At 42.0% G+C, this 13,764-nt stretch overlaps 1 protein-coding gene across 3 annotated transcripts; it reads left to right on the forward strand.

The window, feature by feature from the left end:
* Positions 1-1,012: 1,012 nt before the first annotated feature.
* Positions 1,013-13,706, forward strand: rassf8a (Ras association domain family member 8a). Of its 3 annotated transcripts, XM_019278912.2 has the most exons (7): positions 1,013-1,397; positions 5,083-5,188; positions 6,516-6,717; positions 7,930-8,729; positions 8,909-9,106; positions 9,863-10,007; positions 11,569-13,706. In XM_019278912.2, exons 3-7 carry the CDS (start codon positions 6,615-6,617, stop codon positions 11,688-11,690), a joined length of 1,368 nt encoding a protein of 455 aa, XP_019134457.2. In that variant the 5' UTR covers positions 1,013-1,397; positions 5,083-5,188; positions 6,516-6,614; the 3' UTR covers positions 11,691-13,706. The 3 variants fall into 3 exon arrangements, with proteins under 3 accessions (XP_019134457.2, XP_010736001.3, XP_010736002.3); XM_010737699.3 differs by lacking the exon at positions 5,083-5,188; XM_010737700.3 differs by lacking the exon at positions 5,083-5,188 and having other exon boundaries at positions 1,014-1,397; positions 7,930-8,723.
* The last annotated feature ends 58 nt before the right edge of the window (positions 13,707-13,764 follow it).

Below are 13,764 nucleotides of genomic sequence, written 5' to 3' on the forward strand. Positions count from 1 at the left end.
AGATTAAAATAGCATTCACACAATCTTACTCATGTAAAATGTCATTTTATATAATGAAACTTGTCTTTCAAGCTTCAGAGGAAACTTCACGCTCAGAGAATGAAACTGTAATCCTGTGCTGTAGACTTCAACCAGACTTGATGACTAAGAGCACCTAAACCTGCTGATTACACCACCCGTACAACCTGGAAACCATCCAGACAGTTGAGAAAAGACCATATTTAGAGATCTGACAGTTCAAGCTGACGTTTAATTACAATAGCAAACTCTCATTTGTCACAAGAGGGCAGTAAGCCTCCATTTATACGTGGCCCCATTGCCAAAGATCCATCAGCTGCTCCAGTTGAGTATACTGTTTGTCTTAATTCATCAAATAACTTATGCATTTATTTGTGTATCATATGTAGTGATGATTTTTATATGTTCTGTGAAAATCCAAAGTTCAGTCCAATAGAGGCATACAGAGTGACTGTTTTATATGAATTTATTTCATAATGCATATAAAAACAACAACACATTTTACCAGATTTATTTACATTTGTGTACTCTGTACTATGATATATGTGATGTGAAATGTGTAAAATGCATAGCATTTTTTCAATTTTTGTGTTGTGTTTGTATATGTATAGTTATAGTACAGGTTTATTTTGAGAGGAGTAGTTGTAAGACTCATTCTGCAGTATGCACATCTTTCTTTATGCTGAAAACAGACAATCACTTACACATCTACATCTGCAGAAACCCTAAAGACTCTCAAGCCCTCTTGATCACTAAGTTTCAAATAAACTACACATTACTATTTATATTCCTCAACTTCAACAATGATAAATTAGACCTTATAATAGTGACCCTGCCTTTCTCACACATAGTTTTTGATAGGTTTATGTCCCTAATAGTCCTCATGGTCTCCTTATAGTGCTCGGATGCCCTTGCACGTGTAAAAGTTGGCTATAGGTAGCCCCCACAGCCCCTACCCCACCCCCACCACAGTGTATTGCAGCTTTAAACAGTCCACAATGCCTTGCGGTGTCCCAGTTCCAATGCGATGTATTTACCAGCAGGAGTAATGAAACAGGGGAGAGGGGCATTTTCCGCAGCTCATTGGTGAGACCTCAAAAGACTAGCGCACAGAGAGAGGACGCACACAAACTTTCGGACAGAGGATCTAAACGTCAATTATCTGTTTCCGGACGCGTCTGTAGCCTCATATTGCCGTTTTCCTGTCCAGCGGCCAAACGTTACTTTGTCGCAGTTCGTTGGAAGTGATTTACTGGGCATTGGTGAAGAAGGACACATAATTTTTCTTTTGCGGAATTTACGTCTTTACCTGTGTTTTCACCCTAAACTTCACTCCGGGGAGGAAACAACTGACTTGAATCTTATTCGCTGCGTAAAAGGTAAGAAGACCATGGCACACGGTTATTTAACAATGGCAGAAACCAGCCGCAGCTGAGCTCGTTGTAGTTGTGAGGCTGAGATAACGGAAACATTTCTGTAGTAGAATAGTTGGGCTACTCTCCGAGCCCACTACAGCCCATTATCGCCATTTCTTCAGCTCCGTCCCACTCGACACCAGTATGAAGAGGTGAAAGCTGAAATGTGTTATGTGTTTTAGGATGATATGTGCACAAACATCAAGGTAATACTGTTTTTACATGTGTTTTTTAATGTATTGGTTTGATGAATTAGAGCGGTGAGAAGCGTTATTAAGTGTTTTTGGATGCTTATTTTAGCAGGCCCAGATGTTTTGTAGAACATTAACTCAAGAATGTTGCTTTCACCTTTCTCCAACCATTGTCTCTAATCAGGTTCAGCATCTTGTGTAAATATAACCAGCTCCTCTGGTCTCAAAAGACCTTTACACAACCACTAATCATAATCCGAAAATAAAAATCCCCCTAGAGTTTATTCCATCTAAAGCCCTGGTGCTCTACTTGCAAACATACACCAGGTGTAGCAGAACCAACCTGTGGAGTTGCTGCACTCAGCCAAGGCTTTTGTGCCTCACAGTCTTATGCTTTGTGATCATGCTTTAGTCCTGAAATAGAATCATGTAATTCAGTGGTGTTTTCTGCTTTGGATGGTGTCATAGCACCGTGAACACCAACCAGGCTGCCTACACACTGGAAAAAATAAACACATTTTGCCACTTTTTGTGTGTGGTTGCACATTTCAGCTGCTGCCGTTTAAATAAAAAAAAGAAAAAAATGTCTTCTTCTATTCTGTTCTATAAATGCATACATGCAAGAGTGTGATTCAGCCCCAGATTATGTTTTACAAACTGCTGTAACATGTAAACCTTGGCGAGGGGCCTCTTGTTGCACCGCTGTGTTGCTGCAGCGCCTCTGTCCCGGTGCAGGAGGTCCCCTGCTGCCTGCTCTGCTGGCTCTTCAAAGCTGGCTAGTGAGCAGTGAATATGGCAAGGGAACAAAGGCGGCATTATTGCTGGCTGAACGTGCCATCCAGATGTTCGGGATCCTGCCAGAACTGACCTCCCAAATGGGGGAGGCTGCTCCAGCGCCTAATAGTTTAATATCAGCCAGGCAGAGGGAGAAAAAGGGGGCGGCTTGCTCCAGGGTAGGGGCCACTGGAGAGCTCTCAGGAGCTGAGGGTGTTGTCTGTAGCGTGACTGGACTTGGGTTTATTCCCAAACACCCCCCCAATCTTCAGATTGGAGCTGCAGAAAATCTGGACTTGGAACTAAAATTGTGAGGAAGTACTGGACAATGCTTGTTCTTTCTTTGTGTATATTTTGGAGTTATTGTGTCCTTTGCAACTGTCTTCTAGCCTCTGATTAAATTGTGGAACATTGTCACCTTTAATTGCTTTTTATAGTTATCTATATTGCAGGCAGTAGGTGATTGTTGAGGCGCTAAAATGAACTGAGAGGATGCCGATATTGTCCAAAGAAACCATTAGAAACTTTGATTGGTTTTTCACATACAAAAGGATTGCAATTATTTCAGCTGTTCAGTATATTTTAATAATTATCCAGTTTAAACAGACTTTAAGTTGGATGCAGTTTGTTTAAGTTCCATCACAGCGCTGTCGCCTGCTGCAGAGCCATCAAGATTACAGAGCGGATGGACCCATATCTTTCCTGTGTCTTAGTCATAGGCCATTGCATTCTCACAGCCCAGGAATGCATATCCTGGATGTTATCAGATTCCTACTCTCCAGGATCAAGGCCTTGTCTCTGGCCATTTAAATTTATAGAGGTTGGCATACTGATGGCATTCTTTATCTGGTTTCCACTGCAAGACCCTTAACTCCTAACCATGGGGGTCCCATCTTGTCAGCGTGTCTTGCCTTAATGTTATACTGTTTCCACCATTACGTGTTTTAGGCTAAGGGATTACGCTGCGGTTGTAGCACTTGGTGACAATCTGAAAGAATTGAAAGCGAGGAAAGAGATTTCTCCAGTTAGTTCCAACCGAGTCACCACCAGTGCCTCCACAATAAACCAGCGTCTGTCTTTGGCTGCTCACAGAGATCTGTTTCACAACAGATCTGTTACCAATTACAGCAGTATAAATTGCTAGTAATTACATGTTGCTCTACAGGGAGTGCAATTTAAATTAAAGTTTGGTTAGCAATAGGCAAGGAAGTTTAAGAACCAGAAGAGACTGCTGTTGCTTAAGTCTGTAAGAAGTATGACATTGTCTTTAATTCCTGTGGGGGAGTTTTACATGTCAGAAACTTCTTCTATAATAAATTCATTGCCAGTTTTAATTAGGTACTTGGATAGAATTTCCTCAATCTCACAATGCCTGAACTTCCTAAATGGCTGTATTGTTTTCCACCTTGGCGAACAATGGTCAACAAATTCGGAGAGGAACCTGGGTGTAATAACATCTATTCATGGAAGTTGTAGTAGTGTTTTCCTGTGAGGTCATTTCTCTCAGCTTGGTTCAGTGGCTACCCCACAGGCTTTCTCCTGAGTCAAGCTCAGTCTTGGTTTTGTTTTAATGTAATGAATGCCCCATTTTGTTTTCCTCAAATACCCCCTTGTTAGCTAAACTGCACGATCCTCAGGCCAGTACATGATGCATGACGGACTGTAAATCCCCAAAAGATGCGGTGGTATACTGAAGCTCCTACAGTATGTTGCAGCAGTGTGTTGGTCGTGTTGGAACACCTACATGGAGCATATGGTAGGTTGTTTACACCAGCAGAGAGTTGAAGCCTTTTTCCTGCCAGATCGGTGTGCTCCTGTCTAGGCTTTGGAGAATTGTCATCAGCAGCCGGAGCAGGCAGGCTGCTCAGTGCTGCTCACACACCTCACCACTCTGAGACGAATGCATCTTGAGTCAACACTGCTGAACCAAAATAAGACTGAAATAAACGTGCTCTGATTGAGTTTGATGGTTTGCTGCAGTTGATCATTTCTCAACTCAGCTCAAATAGAATACATAGGAATTTAAGCCCTCCGATGACTCATGAAATGCCTTTCTGGCATAAAACGAGCTGCACAAATCAGGGAGCGGGCATCTCCCCCAGGCTGTGGCTTTGACAGGCCAGTGGAATAGAGCTTGCAGAGCTCAGGATGGCAGTCTGCCCCACACTGCTGTGCCTGTATCATCAGTTGGGTTTTCTGGGTTAATGTTAATGAATATAAATGTTACACGTCTGGACCAGAGAAAGTGACATTTATGAATGCCCCGCTGAGTCTCTGCATGGGAGAGGCATTGAATCAGCCTGTTATGAAATGCTCTGTTTGGTTTGTCTCCTTTGTGTCGCTGAAAGTTTGTTTTTAATCAAAACACATAATTTTGTGACTGTTGTAAATGCAAATGCAATTCACGCAGTGGTCCACGTAGAACCCTCTGACACAGTGTTGTTACAGGTAGTATTTTTAAGACACTCTTAGCCCCCCCTCCGCCTCCTCCTGTGTATCCAAACCTTCTCCCCGGCTGATCCACTATGCCTGCTTTGCATCAAGACCTACTCAGTTCTTCTAACTGTTTCCACGTCCCCCGGAGATAAGGGTTAAACAAAATGGTGACTGTGTTTTGGGTCACTGCAGAAAAATCTTGTGCTTCTCTGTCTGACTAGTTTCCTATGTTCCTCTCCATCCCTCAGCCTTTCATGCCATTTAAGGGCAGTCTGAGTGAAGGACAAAAGCACTTTCCAACCAGCTGTGAATACGCCAAGAATAGAGTGATCAAGAGCCAGGACACAGACAAAGGTGACTGTACATATTGGATTAAAACAAAATAGAGTGCATTTGTGCATTTAACACATACTCTGGCTGATGTGCCTGAAGCTTTATTTTGTTTGTTTGTACAGTTAAAATTAGTTGATTATTCTGTTAGGCAATCAACTCAAGATTAAAAATAATAATAATGCTCTAATTCGGATTTTGGTCTGTAAGTCAGATATATTAAAGACGTCATCTTGGGCTTTTGGAACTTATTATGGGTATTGTTGATCTTTTAATAATAATTAATCAATCAACTGACAGCAAAATCAATAAAGAATAATAATCATTGGTTGCAGCTTCATGTGTTTGTCCAACAATTAAATGTTACCTTGCTGCACAGCCAAATGTCTTTACCATATTTAGAAAAGCAATTGGTGGATAGATTGGTGGGTAGGACATGCTGGTGTGGATGACTTTGTGAATGTGGATAGGGAATATGTGGGCTGGGGGAGGTGTAATTGGCAGGGGGTTGGCGAACAAAAGGACCTTTTGACTCAGTAGTATAGGTGCAGTGAAGGTTAGTTCCACGGAGAGTGATACAGATCTGGGCAGATGCCATTCATTCTCTCTCTCAGTACAATGTCCTTGAAGAACACTTTGAAGGATCCTTCCTCCTAGATGAGTATTTGAAATATGCTGTGCGCACTTTATGAAGACAGCACATCTCTAGTATTATGTTTTATTTATACTCATATCATAGCATTGACTACTCTAATGAGTCTGTACTGAATAGTGTTTCAGTGAAGAATGCAGGACATAACTGCATCACATGTTATAAATAAATGCAACATCAAAAGCAACTCCCTGATGTTATGATTCTTCTGGCTCTCCATTTTCTTTTTACATGCTTTTTCATGCTTTCTCTGTTTCACTCTCTGCTCCTGTCCTCTCTGTGTCACTGAGTCTTCCTGCTCTGTCTTCACTGCTTCCATTTAATTCTCTCCACAAAAGCAGGAACTGGACTTGGGAATGTCTGCTGGCAGCCTCTTCCTGCACCCCCAACAGACATGTACCTATTCATAGAGAAGAACAAAACAGCGTTATAGCCAGCTGGTCCTGGCATGCTTGGCAGTATGAGTCCTTTCTCAACTGGACTATCCTTTTTACCTGAAGCTACTGCTGAAATAGCCCGACTATGCCTTGTATTTTCTGCTTACTTGACCACTGGTGTTTGAAGGTTATACCACTAGTGAAACTGTTTGCATCTCTGTGTGTGTCTGTTAATGTTTTTAGGCGACTGAGCATTATAACGGTAGCCTTGAGCACATCCTGACTAACTGCTTCCTGTTTTCCCTTTGTGTTTCCTCCCCAGTGAAGTAGCCAGAGGGGTTTCAGCTGCCCTGCACTACTGGAGCCTTCAATAATGTCGGGGCCAACACACCACGACCGGCCCCCTCGCTTTTGACCCAACATGGAGCTCAAGGTTTGGGTGGATGGAGTCCAGCGGGTCGTCTGTGGGGTCACTGAGGCAACCACCTGCCAGGAAGTGGTGATTGCCCTGGCACAGGCCATAGGTAGGCCATTTTGTACTATTAAACACACACAAACACACAGTTTTCTTTAGACTTTGGCAATTTGAGTGTACAAAACAGTCGAAGCCTTATCAACCCACAACTGTCATCTAATTCTAAATCTCTCCAAATTGCCATATTGCCTTTGGTCGCCTGAAAAAAAGTCCCTAAGAAGTAAACAAGTCTCCTGCCTACATGTTATGCTCCTGCTGAGATACAGTGGGTCATAGTGGAGGCTTTATTGGTAGGATCTTGAATCTAAGTACCCCCCCTTTTCCATATGGCTCCTTGAGGAACGGGGACACTTGAACAGGCTGTATTGACATCACTTCCCACAAAGCGAGGGTTGGAGGAGGGAAAGTCTGACTCATCCCTCCGTCTCCTGCCAAATCGAGAAAGCAGCACTTCTGAGCCCCTTCCTCTGCCTTTTTTTTCTATTAAATTCATATAGACCACATTAAAGCAGTGTTTCCACTGCATGGTACAGCTCAGCTCTACTAGAGTCTACTCACTTTAGGTACCAAGTACTTTTCTCGACTTCATTTTCCACTGCAGATCGTAGCCCCTAAGCATAGACAGGATACTTAGCTGATTATTGCAGTGAATGTACGTGAAACTGCCATGGCATCATCTTCAGTGCAGCATAATCGCAGCCATCCCTTTGGTTTCCTCTATTGGTCCTGTGTTTCAGAAAATACTGATAGCGGCAAAACAAAAGACTGCTGGAAAAAAAAGGAGAGTTTAGGAAATCTTACCTCAGAGTGCAGACTGGTTGCTCTGTGTCACACAAGTGATTATTCTAGCGACAAGTGTAGTGTTTTCACTCTGCCTTTTATTGTCGACTCAGCTTGCCTGGAACCTTGACCGAGGTGATTTAAAAAAAAAAAAAAAAAGTACTATACACAACTTTTGACAATGGAAAACCAGAGAGGAGCCAAGCCAAACCTTGCGGTGGAGCCATGGCATAAATAATCAGACACATTGCAGATGTTTGCATTTTTACAATGTGAAAGAAGACAGTTGTTTGCTAACATGTAATCTTAACAGTTTCATAAGATGATGGTTTATCATGGCTGCATTTTGGAGTTCGTTTTGGAATATTTCTACACCTTAGTGGTCAAAACTGCTGCAATAATCTTTAAATAGAAGTCAGGATCCTTACAATTTGGTGTAGCCATTTTTGCAACCATATTTATAAGTGTTCTATGTTTACAGGTCGCACTGGGAGGTACACTCTAGTAGAAAAATGGCGAGACACCGAGCGTCACTTGGCCCCACACGAGAGCCCTGTAGCTTCTCTGAACACCTGGGGTCAGTATGCTGGTGATGTCCAGTTGATCCTCCATCGCACTGGCCCCTCCTTGACTGAACGACCCCCCTCAGAAGGACCCCCTCTCAGGGGGCCTGAACGTGGACTGCATCGGCAGAGCCTCCCTCCCCTTGCAAAGCTTCGTCATCCCAACGATCGATCCCTCCGCCGCCGCGAACCGCGCCGCAAATCTCTCACGTTCACTGGTGCACCCAGAGGCCTTAGGGAGATACTGAGCGGAGGACAAATTGGCGAGGCTGAGGCTAAGAGAAGACTCCTCGTGGGAAGTGGTATAAATCACCACCATGCAGGACCAGCCATTGGGAATGCATCACCTGGCCTTTGGGCCTGTCGCATGGAAGATCTGGTCAGACTTGTCGGTCTACAGAGAGAGACTCTCAGTGTACTGGAGAAAAAGCTGGAGGCCTATGAGGCTGAGCTCCAGGCCTGGGCTGAAGGACGAGGGGGACGAGGTGGAGGGTGCATTGGGGACCCCGGTGGAGCAGGAGTGCTGATAGAGGAGATCCTAAGGCTGGAGAAGCATCTGAGAAAGAACGAGGTGGAGATGGAGGAGGAAGAGTTTTGGGCCACTGAGCTGCAGATTGAGCTAGAGAGTGAGAGACAGCTGGAGGAAAGACTGCAGGAGCTTCGTGGACGCCTGCAGGGCTGTGAACTGGACATTGAAGAAAAATTGGCAATGGTACAGGTGTGCTATGTGTGGTAGATTTTTGGGATATTGAATTCAAAACCTGTAATTTAGTAGCTAATAGTTTTGGGAAAAGATAAAAATAACTAGCTAAGAATCAAAGAATAATTATTCCATAGTGATTTTGTATATTGTAGTAGGTGGTTTCCTTCTTTTCCAATATTTCTTTGTCACATCAGAGTGTAGAGGCTGGCCTGGAAGAGGAGAGGCTGCAGAGGGAGCGACAGGAGACCCAGTGGGTCAGTGAGGCGGAGGCCCGGGCTCAGGTTCTTAGGGTCAAAGCAGAACTGAAAGCCCAGGAGAGACAGGCGGTCCAGCTGGAGAGCAGCTGCAGGGCTGTGGACAGGTCACTTGGACAAAGCGGCAAGAAACTGCAGGTGAGACGTGCATGCCTTCGAGTAGATTTTACCCTAAACAGTGCTACAGCATGGTGTAGTGATAAAGGAGACCATCCATCAGTTAAAATGCATTTAAGCATCTGTCCCTCAGCATGGTGCTGAATCCCTGCCAGTTTTTGTTTAACACATTAAAACTTGTTTACGGGTCTTGGGGAGTGCTGCTGCATATGTGAAAAATGTTATATGAAGGCTCTAGAGGGAGCTGAATGAAATCTGAAGTGATGTCGCTTGAGTCAGCATCAACTGCATCTGAAGACTAGAAGTTTACGTATGCATACGTACAAAAGTAGGCTAATAAAGCTGCTTTTACAGTCCAGTAATTCACATAATTTGAGATTTGTGTCTAATTTGTTTGCCGTGTGTAAAACTGGGGTGCTTTCTGGTGTGTGTTTCAATTATTCAACCATCAACCCAGTTTCAGTGTGACAAATAATGTGAGAAATGGATCCATAAATTGCACTGTATTTTAGACAGGAGTGGGTTTTAGTCTTGAGCGCTCAATCTGTGTCTCACATAAGAAACTTATGATAAATACAGTTTGGTCATTTTCATGTGTTTCGATCCTGTTGTTCAATAACCAAGACTGACAAAGGACTTGGAGATTTAAACAAAATACTAAGCCGTAGCTGTAGATATCAGTAATTTTCACGCTGCTCACAATGCTTTCCCGTTACCTGGAGAATAACTCTCTCATGCTGTTGTTTTTTTTGTTTTGTTTGTTTTTTTTAATTGAAGGACATGCAGCACGAACTGGAGCAGCTGACCAAGGAGCTGAGGCAGGTTAACCTGCAGCAGTTCATCAGGCAGACCGGCACCAAGGTCACAGTGTTGCCGGCTGAACCCGCTGAGGATGAAAATACTCACAACAGTCACGGTATAGGTAATATCTTTTTATTTTAAACATTAAATGGGAGGATTTTTGTGTGGATATTCTCTCGAGGAATATCCAATCCTATTAACACATTGGTGTTAAAGACTTAACTCACAAGTATAATCCCTTTTTATAATGTTGTGTATGCTCAGGTATCTCTTGCTGTTCACATAAATGACAAGCAAGGGACTGACCTTGTAGGTACAGTATGCAGTCTGCGACAAAGCGGTCAGTTAAGTCTAATTGATCTGAACTGGTCTGACCCCAAAACAGGAATTACTACTTAATTATGTGTCAGAGTCTGTGCTGTGAGGATAAATGCTTTTTGGTTGCCATTCACAGATACACGACTTACTTTTATTCAAGTGCAGTTTGTCTTTGAGCCTGTCTGCGCATTAGTAAAGTCATTCTGTTCCATCAAGGCGCTTATTATTTTTCTACCTCATGTCTTGACAGCCTGCTGAGAGAAAATGACTCAGCTTAGTGTGTGTGTATTTGTGTGTGTGTGTGTCTGCATGAGAGATTGTGATAGAAAAAATGGGGAGTGGGAGGGGTAGTGGAGAGTACAGTATTAGTTTTTACCCACTCCAGTGGCAATTATAGTCTCCATGCCAACAGCTGCCTTGGATACAGGCAGACTTGGCGTCATTCATTCACCCTTCTTTCTCTGTCTATCCCTCATTCCTTCCATCACACTGCCCCTCTATCACATGCTCAGCAGTTTGTGTCATGGGCTCATTGGACCAAAGCTCTGTCACTCTACAGGAGACGAGCAGAGAGCTGATCTATAAGAGCAGTGAATAATGGGAGAGCTGTCAGCCAGAGGCGATCCCCATCAACTGTCAGCTGGTTATCAAAACCTTTACGTAACAGTGAAATTAGTGATTATATAATAATTAAGACTGACCTTCAAGAAGTTTGAGGTGAAACTACAGTGGTGTATTATGTGTTGTAACCAACGGTTGTAACTAGTATCTTGTAAAATAAAGCTTGGAAGCAACGTGCAAAATAAAGTTTATAGGCAGAACCCCCCAAAAAAAGATAAAACCGCAAGCACAGAAATGAATGTAAAAATCTAAACGTACAAGCATAAATATTAAGTTATTTATTTTCTAATCATTTCAGTATGCCCACTTTTTGTTAACTGGTTATTTTTCTTTAAAATTGCATTTTTAGTTTGTAATTGCTCTATGTAGGACTTCATGTGTGATTTGAATTAGAAAAATATTCCTGGACTTCAACTATGAAAAGTAATGAACTGAGTGTTCATGTCCTTCTTCTAACCTTCCGGTTCATGTGTGAAAAATCAGCAAGCACTTTTGTGCTTGGCGATAAAATTCACTGCATCGACAGATTCTCTGCACGGCTCAGTACTGTCCCCTGGTGGCACTTTAGCAGAGATGTAATGTAGCATTAACAGGACTATGTTTTTTGTTTGCTTGTTTGTTTTATATTTGTATTTATCCATTTAAATAATGTTTAAAAATCTGTTATGCAAATATTTTTGTGTATATCTTTTGTGTACATTTAGAATATGTTTCTCATTTCTTTCATGTGTTTTCATTCTCAGAGTTAGTTCCCCTGACTGGCTCCCTAAAGCGTCCAGTGTCATCGCATCCAATATCCAGTCACCTCCGGGTCCTCCACAGCCCTCTCAGTTCTGGCCTGAACCCAGAGGGGATCTATGTGTGAGACAGTACTGGTTGGGGTGAGGAAACGCATCATGTCTCCCTCCAGGAGCTCATTTCACCTGAGAACACATTTGTAAGTGGATATCTTTGTACAGGATACCTCAGTAGCACACTACTATGCACTGTTGTCTCAGTTACATGAAGGCAGCCTTGAGTGTGAAGAATCAAATAGTGAAAGAATGATGTTAATCTTTCAATGGAAGTCACAGAGCACTTGGCAGGATGAAACAATAGAAGCTATGAAGACAAAACACACGGCAGCAGCTCTTTTGTGTCACAGCACACAGTCTCTGAACATATTAGACTTTTTAAACATCAGGCCGTCATGGACTTCCTTTATAAACATATCCACTTAATGTACTTTTACTCTCACTTTAGTACCTGCTGAATGATTTGTATTGTTTTTCTCACTAGCATCATGATTCAAACCTATTGCCTTTTGAACAGTATTCTTGAGAATCTTGGTATGTGAACTATATCTCTAAAAATCATGTGTAATTTCTGCAGTGAATACATTTTACCCAGCATAATGACTGGTTCTTATATAAGTAATGAAGGATCCACTTGTGTCAATAGTAAAACTGTCCAGAATCTATCATTTTGCATATCAGAATTTATTCCTGAAGCTCTGTCTGTTCATGTTAAAACTATGCACAAATGGTTAATAGTTTTGTTACTGAAGAATGTTACTGTCTGTATGTACTAAACCGATGGCTTACTGTAAATATGTTTTCTTACTTTTCAGCTTTATTTAGTGAAGTATTCTATTTTATTACAAAGCTGTGCACACACAGTGACAAAAATGGAGTGCCCTCATTCCTGCAGTAATATCTGCACAGTGTTAATTATCCTCTTAAGCTGTTTCTTTGTTTGTTTTTTGTTTTTTTTGTCTTTTGTTGTTATGATGACTACACAATATATTTTTGCCAAATGTGTTATGCTTGTTTTTCTGTAAGGATCAGTGGCCAAAGATTAGCAGGTCTCTTGTTGCATGATTGTATTGTTAATATAGCCATATCTGGATGTGCACAGCACCCACAGTACAGTAAATCAATTAGTCGAGTCTAAAAATGGTGGCATGTAATAATACAATGGATAGCTACAGCTACAGTGTGTGTGAGAGAGAGTCAGTTGGTGATTAAAGGGACGTGTGTGTGTATGCAGTCAGTATAGCCAAGGTATGAAGCCCCTCTTAGGTTGTAGTTCAGCTGCTAATCACATCAAAGTGCCTTATAGTCATTCCACAGTTGGCGTATTCAAATAATGTACAGTGACACTTTAGTAGAGACATAGGAGCGATGATCATAGCCAGTATAGATCAAATGTTGCTAGATATAATAGTGCCACATTGCTGCAAAGAGAGAAACTGCAATGGCATAGCAACAAAGAGGAAACTATAACCAAGTTTTATCTGTTAGTATTTTGTAGAAATGTCAATGGAAAAAACATTGTTGATAGTGCTTTCCACTTTGCTACTGTATTATTGTCACCATAATACTGTGTGCTGTAAAATGCCTTCACGTGTTATCTGATTTATTTCATTAAGCAACACATACTGTATGCCGTATTCACCAGTTTAGATCAGTACTGTCACCCAGGAAGAAATAGTGGATGTAATACAGAAGGGGAGTCCACCCTGTAATATTTAGTATCTACAAAATACATCGTCACTACAGCGTGTCTCTCTGGCTTTCAGTTATAGAGGAGACCAGTTTTACAATTCCTAAAAGTTTAAACTAATCTCTGATAGTCTATATATTGGGGTGGACTTTCCCTTTAAGAAACCACGCGTGTGCATTTTTGCTACCCTGGGATGAGACGTAGCTGTTGTCACTGTTTACAATTGTATCATGTTCTAGAGAACTGTAAGATGTCGACTGTACATAACCTGTTTTCATTTTTGTTTCCTGCCTTAATATACTGCAAAGTGTTGACGGATGTATGGCTGTAACTGGCTGCTGATGTGACATGGATTGCATGATTCAATAAACCATATGACAAATGCGTCACAACAAGTGCCCATGGTAACTGCAACTGTTTATAGCTGTTTGCCTGTGGATGTAAATGAGAGGGAT

This window comes from Larimichthys crocea, chromosome XXI (genome assembly GCF_000972845.2).
Source record: "Larimichthys crocea isolate SSNF chromosome XXI, L_crocea_2.0, whole genome shotgun sequence".
In the NCBI taxonomy this organism is placed as follows: domain Eukaryota; kingdom Metazoa; phylum Chordata; class Actinopteri; family Sciaenidae; genus Larimichthys; species Larimichthys crocea.